General features: G+C 37.9%; 2 protein-coding genes across 2 annotated transcripts; one reads left to right on the top strand and one right to left on the bottom strand.

Moving 5' to 3' along the window:
- Positions 1–1,638: 1,638 nt before the first annotated feature.
- On the top strand, positions 1,639–2,569 carry LOC113765595 (DNA polymerase epsilon subunit 3-like). Its single transcript, XM_027309828.1, has 2 exons — positions 1,639–1,744; positions 1,974–2,569. Exons 1-2 carry the CDS (start codon positions 1,639–1,641, stop codon positions 2,420–2,422), a joined length of 555 nt encoding a protein of 184 aa, XP_027165629.1. The 3' UTR covers positions 2,423–2,569.
- A 4,176-nt stretch (positions 2,570–6,745) lies between these two features.
- Positions 6,746–8,912, bottom strand: LOC113764746 (UDP-glycosyltransferase 74G1-like). Its single transcript, XM_027308726.1, has 2 exons — positions 7,860–8,912; positions 6,746–7,559 (listed from the first exon to the last, which is right to left on the bottom strand). The coding sequence occupies exons 1-2, from the start codon at positions 8,613–8,615 to the stop codon at positions 6,828–6,830; spliced, it is 1,488 nt and encodes a 495-aa protein (XP_027164527.1). The 5' UTR covers positions 8,616–8,912; the 3' UTR covers positions 6,746–6,827.
- Between the last annotated feature and the right edge of the window lie 8,140 nt (positions 8,913–17,052).

The raw sequence follows: 17,052 nt of genomic DNA, 5'->3' as shown, positions 1-17,052 counted from the left end.
AGATAAGACAACTAAGTAGTTAGCAGTGTAAGTGAATGCATATGAATTGCAAATCAATGTACTAGCGTATTGACTTTCACAATAATATATGTAAGTAAATAAGCTTTATTTTGATTTGAAATAAATTATAAGTTTGTAAGTAATATAACTTATCATTACTCATTGTAATTTGTAAGTTTGTAACTAATATTACTTATTATTAATCATTGTAAATTATAAATTCATAAATTATCACTAATTATTGTACAGTCTAAGGTTTATTCTAGTTTAAATTAATCACTTTTTATGTGTTCCTTAAATCATAGACTAATGATTTTAGGCATAAGTTATCAAATAAGTTAAAATTCATATTATCTATTTACTAATCTTAAGGTTTTAAGTATAGACAAAACAACTAAGCAGTGTAAGACTGTAAGTGAATTGCAAATCAATGTATTAGTGTATTGACTTTCACAATAACATGTGTAAGTAAATAAGTTTTTATTTTGATTTGAAATAAATTATAAGTTTGTAACTAATATAACTTATCACTAATCATTGTAATTTGTAAGTTTGTAACTAATAATACTTATTATTAATCAGTGTAAATTATAAATTCATTGTAACTACTAACTAATATTGCTTATTATTAATCATTGTAAATTATAAATTCATAAATTATCACCAATCATTGTATAGTCTAAGGTTTATTCTAATTTAAGTTAATCACTTTTTATGTGTTTCTTGAAAAGTGTGTGTTAGTGTTACTTTGAATAACTTGTAGTTGTATTGTATATTGGCAGTTGGTACTTGGTACTCCAGATTTGTATTTGATGGATTTTGGCATTTGTAATGTGTGTGTAATAATTTGGATGTTGATTTCCTTTGAATTGGTGTTGTAGGCTTGTAGCCTGTAAGTTTGCAATTAGAATTAGTTTGCAATTAGCCTCATAGCCTGTAAGTTGTACGGAAGCAGCGTTGCAAACTTAAGCTGATAACAGGGTATTTTTATCTTTTTTTTTTTAATAGATGAATTCGGTTAAACCGAATTCATTACCGTTTTCGAATTTGAAATCGGTTGCGGAATGAATTCGGTTATGCCCAATTCGGAATTGAAAACGGTTTAAATTTTTACAGGTAGAATAACCGAATTCACCGAATTCAGTGCACCGAATTACCGAATTTGCACCGAATGCACACCCCTAAACTAGAACAAGAAAAATATAGTAATTCATTTAAATGCATTTTTGAATAAGGTGAGTTGTTAGTTTATTTTAATTCTTCACTTAATGAAAACTAATTCATTTACTAAGAAAGTTGGTCAACATGAGACCATGAGAGGATTTTGAATTAGGAGGGGTAAATTTGATCATTTTCTTTTTGGTAACAAACACATTAATAAGTTTACAAATTAATCCACTTGAATCATATATCTATGAACTTTTACTTGTTCTAAGATCTCTCTTATTTTTTAAAGTACAACAGAAAACTGGTATCTGTTCTTGGACTTAATTGAGAGGGAAATGCCGAATTTGAGATAAATTTAAATGCAGTCAAGGCTAAAAGTAGAAGATAATATGGGCCATAATTAAATTCCATGGATGCCCCAACTTCGTCGTGTTTGCACCAAAAATTGGTTAAATGAATCAAGAGCAGATCATGGCACAATTGTTCATCAAAACAACCAGAAAGCAATTTAGAGTCAAACTCATGATACCAATTATAAAAGGGATAATTTCAGATACCTCCCCTGAGGTTTCTGACAGTTTCACTCCCATCCCCTGTAGTTTCTGAAATTCCACAAACCTCCCTTGTCAGATTAGTAGGTCCCATTTCTTACATCATTGGTGTCAAAAAGACTTAAATACCCTCACAAGTTTGCTAATATTTCGTGATTATCTCAAAAAATTTAGCTAAGTTAGTTATAAACACAATTAATGTAATTAATAATAAATTAGAGTAGCAGAGAGCACGTGTGTAATACGTTTATGTAGGAATGGTGGAAAAAGAGAAAGAGAAAGAGAAAGCGAAGGAGAATGGTGAAGTGACGACGGTGACAGAATCGACGGCTAGGGAATTAGAGGAGCTGCCGAAGACAATTGTCCTGCGGCTGGTGAAAGATAAGCTCTCTCAGCTCTCTGCCGAGTCTGAAATCTCCGTTTTCCGCGAAGCCCTGCAGGCCTTCTCTGAAAGTGGTCGCATCTTCATCCACTACCTCACCGCAGCTGCAAATGATATATGCAAGGAGTCGAATAGGCAGATAATAAATGCTGAGGATGTTTTCAAGGCGCTTGAGGAGATAGATTTTCCAGAGTTTGTTCAGTCTCTCAGGGCCTTTCTTGAAGAATTTCGCCAAAGGAATGCCTCTCAGACATTTTTTTTTGGCTTAGTTTTGGTTTTCCTGAAATCTTTCATTGGGCCTATAGCCCTTTCCTTCTATTGACATTGAACAAAGCGTGCACTCATTGTTACAAACCACAAATTTATTTTAATGTTGGGGTTGAGCAGCTTTTTTTTTTTTAATCTTTGATCAGCTCTTGTACTAGTTCTGAACTGGAAACAAGATTTACACACTAGTGTCTTGTGCGCAGCTTTTGACAGATTTGGTGAACCTGTCGACAGATGTGATCCTATTGAAGTAGTAGTAGTAAATTAGTTTCAGTGAATCACTTTTTTGCCATAAGCTTTTTTCATTCAGTTGTTAATTTCTATATCTGCTGATGATATCAGGAATATTAATTCTTGGTTGTGGGAGGCATATCCAGCCAGTAAGTCCTGACCTTCGGCAATTTATTCGGTCTATGGGCATGAAACTTGAAGCAATTGATTCGGTAAGTGTACTGCTTTGGTTTTCTTACAGATGGTAAATTACTGTTTGTAAACGTGTTCTGGTTTCATATTAAATGCAGATGGATTTAATCAATGATTGATAAAGATTATACAATCAGGCTTAATGCAAACTCATTATAACTCATGAATTTCTTCAAACGTTCATTCATACAACCAGCACCCTTCCAGATTTCATGTGTTTATATCTACATCTTTTAACAAGATTCTATCTGGATGTTTTGCTTGCATTCTACAGTGCCTTCCAGTGTGAGTTTTGTGCTTCCTTGATGTCTTAATATCTGTAACATGCATAGCAGTGCTGTCTGTGGACATAGAGATTTGGCTCATACCTTGATGACTTAGCCTTTTGTGTATCTCAATCTACTTGAACCGGCAGTAGTTTATTCTTAGACAGCAAATTTTGGTGAAGCATTTTTTGTCGATTTTTGCTTCTCTTCTGCACTTGTGTTGGCCTGGCATAAGTTTTTCTAGTTTCTTATTTTCCTCATATTGCAGAGAAATGCTGCATCAACATATAATATTTTGAATGAAGAAGGAAGGATTGTGGCTGCTGCGCTTCTTCCTTATGGGGTGGAGGAGTAGGACAATCAAATGGTGATAAGAAATCGTGGAAAGCTGGGCCACATAGATCTACTAATTGCTCTGTTATGCTTGGCAAAGTGAAGGATATTAAGGCGTCTTCGGCTGAAATACTCTCTGAACTCCTTGTTACTGCTCTTGATTGTTTGCATCCCAAAGAAGACAACTTTCTGGTTCAATCAACAGGTTTTTATGCAATTTCAGGAGATTTTCATTTTTAGACATTGAGATAGCTAATAAGCATATTGGTGATGAAGTTGAAGTTAAGGTGGATGGAATGACTAAATCTTCAAATTATGACTCAGAAGGAACAAATGGAAAGGATTCAGTTGAACACAATTCATCCAGTGCCAAGCCTAAGAAGAGACGTACAAAGAAGGAAGATGAACTGACTACCAGAAAGAGCCGTTGCCTTCCATTTTGTTCACTACTGACGTTCACACCTCAATGAATGCATTGGTCTCACTTACATCCCCTCAAGTTTCATTCTTCTTGAATTCCCTCCTTTTTCTTCACATCAGATTAGCTTTCTAACCCAAGATAATGAGGGCATTTGTGGTATACACTTGTTTCTCTCTTCAGCTACTGATTTTTTATTGTTTTCATTTTTAAATTGGGTCTATTTTGACATTGCCTATTTAGTTTTAGGGGAGGTTTGTGGAATTTCAGAAACCACAGGGGAGGGGAGTGAAACTGTCAGAAACCTCAGGGGAGGTATCTGAAATTATCCCATTATAAAAACCTACAAAAGGCATCAATAGAGTTCCTTTTTTTTTTTTTTTTTTTTTTTCTTTTTGGTGTTTGTGATAAGAGGAAGATTGGAATTTATCAATAACCCCAGTAGCATTGGCTAATTTCTTAGATTATAGCCGAAAAGAAAATTCGGTGAAATGTTGTTCTGACAAATGTATATTCTCATACTATACCTACCGTGTTAACTAAGGATAGTAGGTGATCCACACATTTTTTTTTTTAATAAAACAGGTCAAGGCTACTGTGCTTAGTCAGTACGGTAACCAATAATTGAAACAACCAGTCCTGCCATGCTTACAAAGCACGGTAGCCTTAAGTTTTTTTTTTTTTTTGAAAAGGTAAAGGCTAAGCACGGCAGGCAATCTTCCCATTTGCTAAACCTTTTGCAAAGGCTTCCCGATGGCTAAATTGGAAAGAATGGGCAACATGTGTTGGGAACCTAGGAGTTGAGAATGTGCGAAAAAACCTGGCTAAGCTATTCCCAAAATTTTTTTCAACTAATAGATTCCAAAACAAGCAAACAAATTCTATTTTTCTTGTAATGTCATGCAAGAGTTTAGCTTATTGCTTGAATATTTCAAATTTTACATGAAACGTTATCAATACTTATTCCTTTTTCATTTTGCAAAAATAGTTTGAATATTTATATATTATCTATCAACATATTTCTCACATTTTCAGTAGCAAAATTTAAGTACTCAATTTCTCAAAAGATGTTATCATTTCTTATTAAGTGAGCCAACATGTGTTGACTTCTAGTACTTATCCAATGGCTTAGTCCTTATTTGGATTGTTAATTTTTGTGAAAAAAATTTACATTTTTCTTGAATATTTCTTTTACATAATTTTTTAATCATCTTTTTATCTTGGATATATTACATCTTAAAAAAAACTATTATAGTAATTATTTCCCAAACTTTTTTTTTATAAAAAAATTTAAATAAATATTTGGTAAACGTTATATTTAAAATGGAAAGAAAATACTTACTTACAAAAAAAAAAAAAAAATCTACCCCAAAAAAAAGGGTATAGCTAAAGATTTGCTAAATTGTTTCAGGTAAAATGGAAAAGAAATACTTGTATTTTAATGCGAAGTACTACCAGCATTAGCCTAAGAGAGAGAAAGGGCGGACATGGATAGGGAGGAAGGCATGTGTTTTTATCCTACAAAGCTATCCTCTTCTATCCTATACCTGCAAAACAATGACAAGCTTTGCAAACAACGGACAAGGGGCACAAACGGTTGCAGGTGCAACCGTTTGTGCAGGTTGTGTGCATTTTGCACTGTGAGTAACATCAATTGCACACGGTGTAACTTTCTTTGCACACGACGTAACTTTAGAACAAATTTTTGTGGGCCTCACACTTGACGTGAAAATCAAGTTACAAGACGTGATTTGAACCGCATAAAATTTTGAGGCCAAATCATGGCCGTCCACAGTTTTTTAAAAATTTCTGTGCTGCCGTGCTTAGTAAGTTAGGCAAGCATAGTTTAGGAAGACCAACTTGTCAGAACTACAATTGAGAACTTTTTTTTTTCGAGCTATAATCTAAGGAATTATCCACTAGCATTGCTACTATGCAAATTGTAATTCCTTTTCTTTGTCGGTAATAAGAGGTTAAGAGTTTGTGCAAATTGCAAGCCGTAAAAGTGAACGCTAGGCAACCCGTTGGAGTGAAACACAATCATTTTCTTTGCTTTTTCTACGGGCCAAATATTATTATTAGAAAAGATTCCTCTCGTCCGTGCTTGCTTCCGCTCTTATTTTACACTTTAAATCCTCTATCCGTCTATCCCACTAATTTGTTTGAGTTATCAATGCATCAATGTACGTGACAACTATATAAACACAAAATAGACAGGACAAATGGTGATTTTGGAACAAAGGATTTGAAGTGCTTATTTTAACTGGCCACGATTGGCATAAACCCAAGACTATGTTTGAGTGCAAGTTTTTTTTGCCTGATTTGTAATAAATAAACTCTTTTACAACTTTATCTATAGCAATCTTCTAAAAATATTCTAAATTTTTTTAAAATACCCCAAAAATACTTAAAAATACGCAAACTTTTTTCTTTCCTTTCCTTCTTTTTTTTTTTCCTTCTCTCCTATCTCAACTCACCACTACTAGTCGACAACACCGCCGGTTGGCATCTTTTGTTTTTCCCCTCCCTGTCCTTTCCCCTCTTCTCCTCTTTCCTCCCTCCTTTCCCTAACCCCATCTCCAACCCCTTCCCCTGATTGACGACTAGATCTCTTTGCGTGCGATCAGATCTTTGGTTGCCTACTAGGGAAAAGGGTAGGAGGATGGGATTAGGGAAAGCAGGACAAGGGAGAGAAGGAGGAGAAAGAAAAAGAGAGGAGGAGAAGGAGGAGAGGGAAGGAGAGGAAAATTTTTTTTTTAAAAAAAAAGAGGGGAAAGTATGGTGGCGATAGTGGGGGATAGGAGAGAGAGAGAGGGGGAAGGAAAAGCAGTGATGGTGTGGAGAGAAAGAAGAAGAAAGGAAAGAAAATAAAGGAAAAGAAAATAAAAAATTTTTCTCCAAATTTTCTACTACATAAAAGTTTTTTTTTTTTTTTTTTTATAAATTCTACAATAAGCGAAGTAAAGTTTATTACAAACTTTCAAAAAAGCACCATCCAAAAGAAGAGAAAATACACTGTTTCAATCTCTCCAAGATTGAATCAATTTGGAGACAAAGTCTTTAATATTTTTGTCTGAACTTCCCCCTTCATCAAAAGCCTGTCGTGCTAAATCCTTCCACTTTTTTGCATGCTTACTAATCTCTTGTCCTTTCTTCCCGTCCATCACTAGCTTTATGCATTGACTAATCGCATCTCTTCTGACAATTCCAGCTTCATCTGGCCCAGCTTTGATTCCCATTTTCCAAACGTCCATTACAAACTTGGCATTTGTGCTTTGATCTGTCCATTGTGGCATTGCTATCATCGGGACTCCCAAACTTAAGGCCTCCAATGTTGAATTCCACCCACAATGAGTTATAAAGCACCCTATAGATTTGTGGGCTAAAACGTCAAGCTGAGGACACCATGAGATTATTAGTCCTTTGCCAAATGTTTCTTTAACAAAGTCTTTTGGCAGCTTCTTTGACTCTGATTCTCTAACCACCCAGAGAAAATAATAGCTGCTAGCTCTCAAGCCCCATGCTAATTCTTCCATCTGCTTAACTTCAAGTTCTGCCAAACTTCCAAATGATACATAAACAACTGAACTGATTGACCTTTCATTTAGCCATGACATGCAAGCATTAGTCATTGGCTTAAAAAGATTGAGACAATACTGCTTGTCATCTTCAAGGCGCTTTTCTAAGTACATGGATGGAATAGTTGGTCCAATTGTCTTTACCGGTAGGATTTTTGCCATCCAGTGAATCACCTAAGCAATATGTAATACAAAACCAATAAAATTCATAGAAGTAGACAAAATGCCACTTTTTTAGTTTTTAGTTAACAAACACCTAAATGGTCATTCAGGACTTAGGTTCTCGACTGTAATATGTATAGGTATTATTAGATATATTGGCCGGAGGGAATCTTGATCTAGTGCTTAAAATTCAGCTCTCAAAAATTAGAAATCTTAAATTCAAACTCTCCTTCTCCCTCCCGGGCTTCTTAAATCTAATAATTTCCCTATTAAAATAAGAAAATAAAAAAAGACGTATTGAAGTACGCTTACCTCTTCCTCCAACCCGTAAAATGTGTTGAAAAAGATCCAGTCAGCTTCTTCAAAATTTTCGATTTGGTCATGTACAAACATCTGTGCACTTGCTGGATATAGACCAGGATTAGACACAAAAGAGGGCAGATCTGAAGCTAATAATGGTGGCAAACCGGGAATGTCCACTCCACTCTCCTCTAGAGGAAGCTTCAAAAGTCCTTTGTGGACATGGTTGTAGATGTTATTGACAGCACAGGATTGAGTGAAGAACACACCCGCACGTACGCCAAGATCCTTGGCTACATCTAGACACCAAGGCAAGAATGCATCATAAATGATACAATCAACAGGACGGCCCGAATCTTGAAGCTTCAAGACTAGCTCAGTCAGAGTTTCTGAGCCAACCTTTTGAAACCTAGGAAAGTATATTTCCATTGCAATTCCATTTGCACCCTCATCATATCCATCAGAGATGGTCTCCACTGAGATAGAAGCTGAGACTTCATCCACGGTTTCAAACAAGAACTTGGTTATAGCAAACGTGATTTTGACGCCCTCATGTTGCAAACGCTTAGCAAATTGGAGCATTGGGTTTAAGTGACCTTGGACGGGATATGGCAATAGCAGGCAATGAGCTCTGTGAGTTTCCATCAATTGCTGTAACCAAGAAATTTGAGTATGCACTGTTTGGAGGTTCCACAACCTTTGCGTAGCACTTGTAGCAGAAAACACGACATTAAAATTTAATATAGCGCAGTAGGTGGTGCTGTCCATCGCTATGGACCAATGGAAAGTTTTTCGGATAAGGGGCACAAACAGTCATCACAAGAACCGTTTAGGAGCGGTCCTCTCACATTACGAAACAAGAGGTCCAGCAATAGCCACTTCGCCAAGGAATAAGCAAAGCCAAAATGACCTCGTTTCAGTTAGTTAGGCCAATAAAAATAAATAAAAGGGATTGCTTACCCTAACAGACTCTGTTAGAGCCAAACGGGCTTTTCAAATTTTCAAAATTTGAAATGAATTTGTGATTTGGTTCGTGACTTTGAAATGAAACTCGGGAAAAATCACCTACCATAATATTGAACAAAACACCATTCTCTGTCTAGCTAGGAAAGGAAAAATCAGTAAAAAGATAAACTTGCATACATTAAGTTTTGGGGAGAAGGGCAGAATCTATTGGAAGGAGATGTGTGGGGTAATTTGAACTGAAGAAGGAAGGTGCACTTTGTCTTTCTTATGTTAGTGGTGGATTTCAACTATGGAATCATCGAGAAGAAAGGTACAGTAACTTTGTACCACACAATATTCTGACCACCAAGCATAATGAGGGTGATATGAAATAGAGAAGAGGCCAAATATGGCTATATCCATCTCTGGCAAATTCGGTAAAGTGCACAGCGATTTGAAGCAAACCATATACAGCATGGTGGTCAAACGCAATGTCGGAGTCCGACGAAGATAATGGCTGATACGTTCCTCGATCAACACGTTTTGAGACACGTAGCACGTTTGCCCAAGGATCTAGCGAGGACGTCCAACGCTTGGAGTTGCGGGATCTAGAACCAAACGGACGACACGATTTGATTCAAGACGGTAGACGACACTCCGATGAAGGTGAATACTCCAGGGGAATAGGTCGGTAGAACAATCTAGGACAGGACGCAAGACTGCTCAAAACCCTTGCCAAAGCAAGTAAAGGGGTCGAATCTCTCTCTCAAGAAGAATCGAAAATATGCAAAACTTTATTGATAAAACGTCTACCCTAAAACCTTACAAAGCAAGCTTATTTATAGGCTAAAGTGACTGAAACCCTAAAGGGACTAGGAAAGGGAAAAGTCGGCCCATGGTCTTGGGACAAGATGGGCCGGCCCATGCTCTTACTTAAACACTAATCAATTGCTAAATAACTACTAAGGCCTAAGGCCCTATTCGGCCAACTCATTTGGAGGCCCACTTGAGTCTTCATGGGCTTGGGTCATGGTGTAGATAACTCGATTAAAATTCTTCAAGCCTTCAATATCTCTATGGACTCCATGTTAGTTTTGGACAATTCGAACAAGGGCTTGGAGGGATTCTTTGAAGAGCTTGGCTCGTGCACGTGTGACTGGGCCCAATGGAACTCGGACTGGGTCATTACTTGGGCTAAGGTCCGTGCACACATCAGTCCCCTCCACTTGAGCAGGATTTGTCCTCAAATCTGGATGGAAATGAATGACATGAACAAGGGTTAGTATCATGGCTCCAGTGGCTCCTCTTGTTCGTATCATTCCCCCCCTCTTGAAAGTAATTTGCCCACAAATTGAAGCACGAATGGTGACAAGACGAGTTACATGCCTTCGACTCAATCTTGTTATGATGGCTACAGATGGCATCCAATGCAAAGCCCATGGGCTAAGTTGGAACATAACCCTTGTCGAACCTTGAATCTCACAAACCATCTTCAATGTATGCTCAACTTGATCGTTTGTGGTCATGAGGTAAGGGTCCTCAAAGTGGTATGAAGTGTATCCCATGAAATCGAACTCCGGATCGAACACACTTGCAAGGCACCAAGGCGGATTTGGTGATGTTGGAGCTTCATGTGGACTAAGAGCAAGACGAAAATCATAATGGTCATTGAGGTACTTGTTCTTTAAACGAACCCTTGGTACACAACGATCCCCAAAGTGTGGAGTGTTCCCTTCAAGACGAGCTCGAATCAACTCCCCTTTGGTGTGGACTGATTTGAGTTGACATTGTTCCATGAATGGATACCAACGGGGTTTAACTCTTGGAGTGCCAACTCCATGGAGGCTTGCAAAGTCTACAATTGATTTTGGAATGGAACACACCAAGATCAACTCAACTTGCCTTTGCTTGATCTGTATAAAAGTAGAAACACTAAACAAAGCGAAGGTAAGTTCGTTAGGAAAATAATAGGCCTTCACCGGGTTGCTCAAGATCAGCCCACTTTCTCTCTTTTCTTCCTTTTTACCACCCATCTCATTAGATTTTTCCATCTCTTTTTCTAGTTCAACAGCTGACCCTTTCATCTCATTACTTTCAACTCCCTCGGGTTTTACCTCTTCAGGCACAATTCCCTCATCTAGCTTTTTCTCCATTCTATAACGCTCAAGCTCACTTTTCATGCATGCTAGATCAATACAAAGTTTGTCATAAGTAAGTGATACAAGTGCAAGACGACGACTATTAAATAAGAAGGAATACTTATTAGTATGTCCGTCATATTTAATTTCTCGCCTCGACATCCATGCTTTGCCCAACAACACATGTGTCACTTGAATTGGGACTACATCACACAACACCTCATCCACATATTTGCCGATGTGAATAGGTACAAGTGTGTGCTTAGTAACCCAAACATCACCATGAGTGCTCGTCAACTTGTACGGTTGAAGATGATCAATGGTTGGAAGATTTAATTTCTCAACCATGATAGCGCTTGCAAGGTTGACTTCACAACTCCCATCAATGGCCAAGCTACAAATTTTATCTTTGACACCGCAACGGGTATAAAACCAACCAAGCAACTGAGATTTGACGATGTCCAATTGCTCATCTACACCACGTAATGCCACTTCTTTGACTCCCTTAGGATCAGGAAGACAATGTTGTGGGCTAGCTTTTATGCGTCTTGTATTCGCCATGACGTATGAGGGAACCTGCAAAAAGTTAGCAACGAAACCGAAGATATTGCCTTTCACGCTCCCTTACGTGTATCCACTCGCACTCGTGTATATGGATGTCACTCTAATGGACTTACCAAATACCTTTACCTGTTGGGTTAGGTAGTTGAGAAAGGCCGCTCAAGTCCAATAATTGTCGCCAACTTTTTCCACAAGAGTAACCAAGAAGGTAAGACACAAATATGGGTGTAAAATGAAGCGGAAATGGACGACTTTGAAAGGCCAATAATGGCGGACAGAAATGGAAGTGCGCCAATGGGGACACAAAAGAAAGAAATCCTAGCTTCCTAAAATGTAGGAGTGGGTTCCTAGAATCTAGGAGAGTATTCCTAAAATGTAGGAGAGAATGTAGGAGAGTGTTCCTAAAATGTAGGAGAGAATGTAGGAGAGAATGTAGGAGAGTGTTCCTAAAATGTAGGAGAGAATGTAGGAGAGTGTTCCTAAAATGTAGGAGACAATGTTCCTAAAATGTAGGAGAGAATGTATGAGAGTATACCTAAAATGTAGGAGAGAATGTAGGAGAGTGTTCCTAAAATTTAGGAGAGAATGTAAGAAAGTATTCCTAAAATATAGGAGAGGATGTAGGAGAGTATTCCTAAAATGTAGGAGAGAATGTAGGAGAGTGCCCCAAAATATAGGAGAGAATATAGGAGAGTGTCCAAGTGAAACAAAAAAACCCTAGCCGCAAGTAGACATCCTAGCCGCAAGTAGAAAACCCTAGCTGCAAGGATAACCCTAGCAAGATAAGGAAACCCTAGCAGCCGTCACGTTATTGTTCTTGCTGCCCAAGCGACAACCAATTAACGAGACAGATTTGGGAGCAACGTTGAAACACCAACAACCAGAATTTTTGATGCACAAACGACTCAAACGCAAAAAACAAGTTGTGGACAGAAATTATCAACAAACTAGACACAACACAAAGGAGATAACACACTAACAGATTCTGTGTTCGGATGAACAGTAACGTGAACAGTAACGGATGAACAGTACGTGAACAGTGTCGGATGAACAGTAACGATGAACAGTGACGTTTTTTTTTTTTTCTTTTTTGTACAGATTCGGCTATGGCTAAGTGCTGGGCAGAATAGATGCCACGAGAGTACGAAATCTGGGCAGATTGGGACTAGCAACAATAACACACAACTGACCAGAAATCGACGCGACCAAAAGACAAGAACTAACGGACAGAAATTTTTTTTTTTTTTTTTTTTTGACAAGCGACGTAAACAGAATTTTGTGACTAACAAAGGCGCAACAAGAACAAGAACTACGGACAGATTAGGCACAACTTTGACCAAGAATTGGTCGCAACAATGACGTACTAAACAGCGGACAGATTTGCAACACAAGAAATCACACGAACAGAATTATTTTTTTTTTTTTTGAGACAAATGCAGCGGAAATAAGGAAAGCTAAGACAACTACGGATATAACGGAAGATACCTCAACCAAAGCTCTGAAGCCAACTGATACGTTTCTCGATCAACACGTTTCGAGACACGTAGCACGTTTGCCCAAGGATCTAGCGAGGACGTCCAACGCTTGGAGTTGCGGGATCTAGAACCAAACGGACGACACGATTTGATTCAAGACGGTGGACGACACTCCGATGAAGGTGAATACTCCAGGGGAATAGGTCGGTAGAACAATCTAGGACAGGACGCAAGACTGCTCAAAACACTTGCCAAAGCAAGTAAAGGGGTCGAATCTCTCTCTCAAGAAGAATCGAAAATATGCAAAACTTTATTGATAAAACGTCTACCCTAAAACCTTACAAAGCAAGCCTATTTATAGGCTAAAGTGACTGAAACCCTAAAGGGACTAGGAAAGGGAAAAGTCGGCCCATGGTCTTGGGACAAGATGGGCCGGCCCATGCTCTTACTTAAACACTAATCAATTGCTAAATAACTACTAAGGCCTAAGGCCCTATTCGGCCAACTCATTTGGAGGCCCACTTGAGTCTTCATGGACTTGGGTCATGGTGTAGATAACTCGATTAAAATTCTTCAAGCCTTCAATATCTCTATGGACTCCATGTTGGTTTTGGACAATTCGAACAAGGGCTTGGAGGGATTCTTTGAAGAGCTTGGCTCGTGCACGTGTGATTGGGCCCAATGGAACTCGGACTGGGTCATTACTTGGGCTAAGGTCCGTGCACACATCAGTCCCCTCCACTTGAGCAGGATTTGTCCTCAAATCTGGATGGAAATGAATGACATGAACAAGGGTTGGTATCATGGCTCCAGTGGCTCCTCTTGTTCGTATCAATGGCTGTGAGAACCCAAAAAAAAAAAATTCACATTTTCTCAGCATTATTTTATTTCTTTTCCTACATTTTATACTTTCCTTGGAAATATTAAATTTTCTATGCATTTTTATAAGTAAGTAAGTACAGTTTTAAAATCATTTTCCTAGTATGAGTTAGTGTACATTAATTTGAAGTGCGTTATAGACGTGGGACCCGCTAGTGCGGTAAGTGCGATATAATTTGGGTGACTAAGTGAGTTCTATGCTAAGTGTTATTATTGTACAAGGTGTTAGAGGATAATTAGAGGTTAGTTAGATGGATTAACCATTGGAAGAAAGAAGATAAGCTTGAAACATTAAAAGTGCCATGTGTCGCGACCCGATTGGATGGTGGACTTGCCTAACTTTCTTACCTTTATTAAAAGATCAATTTTGACCCAAATCATCTTCATTTTGTACCCTTCTTGGCCGAACCTCTTAAAGGAAGAAACAAGAGAAACTTTTCAACTTCAACTTCAATCCCTTGCTTCAATCTTGATTTCCAACCATTGAAATTGTAAATTACTCCATCAAAGTTGTTTACTAAGGAGGATTAAAGCTTCTAGTGGAGGGATTTGTGAAAGGAAAACCCTAAGTTATCATCTTTCTTGAGGTGTCAAGGTACTTTGCTTACAAACTTCATCTTTGTTCATGCTAATGTGAAATTAGTGGCTTTTGGTGGTTAAATATACTATTGTACGGAAGATTTTATGGTTTGAGGTAGAGTTAGATAAATTTCTGATTTTCTTGGAAATTTTCTATTTTATATGATAGTTATTGGTCGGCCATGAATGATGGCTTGATATGGTGTAAAATGAAGCTTTTATATGTTAGTTGTGGTTGTTTGCGGAAAATTTCGGTTTTGTGCGGAAATTTCAGTTTTAGGGTTCCAATCTGCCCTGTTCTGACCGGCTTTATTCGTGCATGTTATAGGCCGAATCAGGCTTAGGTTAAAAAATGAAAGTTGTAGTAAATGATGTTAAATAGTTGCCTACAAAATTTCAGCTCGATCCGAGCACTGTAGCATGTGAAATGACTGAAATACCCTTGACTGCCCATGAACCCTGTTTCGCGGACAGATTTCTGTTTTCGTGGGGATTTCCATTTTTGACTATGAAACTGCATGATTTGGCTTTGGAGGCTTTCATAAGGAATGTAGGTATATGTCTTGGCTTCGAAACGCCATATGATTCATTTCAATCCGATAAGTATAGCTTTGGTTATGGTTGTTATGCCGAAAGGTGTTACTTTAATGATATTACTTGAACTAGATTCCATTTGAACTTGTACCTTTCGCATGGTGAATGTGACAACCGTTTTAAGCATGATACTTAGTTACAAATGTCAAGTTTTGAACTTCAAATGTTTACTCATTTTCTTTCCGAAACAAAGAAGAATTGCTAGGGTTTCTGGGCCGCAAAACCTAATTTTATCAAGCGAGGTTTTTGGTGTGCATTTAGGGTTTGTTTAGCTTCCTTTTCATATGATTTTACCCAAGACAATTGTTATACGTTATTTCTTTACATATGTGTTAGTTTCGAGCCAAACAAAAAATTTTACGAAAATTTGAAGAAAATTGACTTTTCATATCCGACCGTATATCCGGCCAACTCTTGGCCGGATTGCTGGCCGGATTGACAGGGGAAGAAGAAAAAACTTGGAATGCTCACTGCCTTGAATCCGGCCGCAAATCCAGCCGAATATCTAGCCACTTTCTGGCCGGATTCTGACGTGGCACTGTTCATTTATTTTCAATGGAATTTTCTAAAAACCTTTTAGTATGGTTTTGTGTTTGATTCGGGAAAACTCTTAGTTACTCATGTCCTCTGATCTAAATATACTATTTTCACTTTAAAACGCATTTTATATATTGCACTAGTACGTATTTGGATTCTCTTTGAATCACTTAGGTTTTTTATGGTTGAAACATAATATGTTCTTTTGATTATATTAGGGTTCCTTGGTAATTGAGGGTATCACCCGGACGAATACTTTGGACGTTATTTTGCGTAAATAGGCGAGTGCTCTTTGTACGTTATGTTTCCATTGACTATGTGACTTATTGTGGATGTTGATTAACTGCTAAATGTTTTCAATGATTTCTGAAATTGAGTTTTGCTAGGCGAGTGTATACTTTATCGCACTCGACCTAAATAAATATGAAAGTTTCAATGATTATTTGATTACACGCTAGTTGTGCATGAATGTAAGCCTCGTGGCTGAATTGGGCCCTTGCCCTTCGTTGTCGGTCGACTCGAGGCAGAAGCGGATTCGGTCGGGCGATTTGGTGACCCTAGGTGAAAGTTTGGTATACTCGAGTATTACCACGTTGTCGGGTAGAGTCTGGTCAATGTCCAGAAGGGGGAAGAAAGAAATGAATGAACGAGTGACAATATCAATGGAGGGATTTTCACTTACAAAATGCATTTTAAAATGATTGGAGGAATAAGGAAATGAAAGGTGAATGAAAGTACGAAGGGCTCCATGTGAGCATGTATTCTTTTAATGAATGTGTTATCATTGCTTTATATTGTGAATGTTTTCTAAATGACTTGTTATTATCTGCTTAATGTTTTGTTTAATTGTTTTAATTATACGTACGAGACCTCACTGGGTTTTTAGCTCATTCCTTTAGTTTTGTTTTCCTTATAGGGGATGCGAGCAAGGGCGAGAGACCTGTATAGAATAGCATTGTCTAGTCCTTTTGAATTTTATTGCAACTTGTACTCGCTCTAGTGCTCGAATAGGGATTGGAAGTATGGGAACTTAAATCTCTTCTTATATTTGGGTTGTATTTTATTTCGGGAAAGAAATGAATGTAAGTATGCATTTCAAGTTTGGGAATTAGTTTTGTTTTACTTTTCTTCGAGATTTTATCTTATTTTGTCTGTAGAGAGTGAGTGAGTCCCGATGAGAGTTGGGCAGGCGGTCCGCCGAACCCTTTGGTTCGCCTTAGGGGGAGGTGGAGCCGTTACAATTGGTATCAGACCCACTTCGCGTGGTCTCTAGGCAGAGTGAGATTGGGCCAAGTGGTGTTATGGTCCTGATTTCGTGAGTAAGTAAGAAGGACTAAGTGCTCTTTTGAGCATAAGCTATGAATCATGAATTATTATAGGTCTTAAATCTTTCTCATGGTACTTGAGGACGATAGATATGTACGTCAGGTAGGAATCTCAATTGTAGATAATTTACGCTTGGGACTGCCCAACTCGAGTGGTGAATTATCTCGGATT

Source organism: Coffea eugenioides, chromosome 1 (genome assembly GCF_003713205.1).
Source record: "Coffea eugenioides isolate CCC68of chromosome 1, Ceug_1.0, whole genome shotgun sequence".
Lineage (NCBI taxonomy): Eukaryota > Viridiplantae > Streptophyta > Magnoliopsida > Gentianales > Rubiaceae > Coffea > Coffea eugenioides.
This window is presented reverse-complemented; position numbering and strand designations above follow the sequence as displayed.

Coding starts and splice junctions, on each gene's coding strand:
- LOC113765595 (XM_027309828.1), top strand. CDS start 1,639: ATGGCACAATTGTTCATCAAAACAACCAGAAAGCAATTTAGAGTCAAA. Junction 1,745..1,973: donor CTCCCCTGAGGTTTCTGACA/GTTTCACTCCCA, acceptor ACGTTTATGTAG/GAATGGTGGAAAAAGAGAAA.
- LOC113764746 (XM_027308726.1), bottom strand. CDS start 8,615: ATGGACAGCACCACCTACTGCGCTATATTAAATTTTAATGTCGTGTTT. Junction 7,560..7,859: donor TTTACGGGTTGGAGGAAGAG/GTAAGCGTACTT, acceptor CATATTGCTTAG/GTGATTCACTGGATGGCAAA.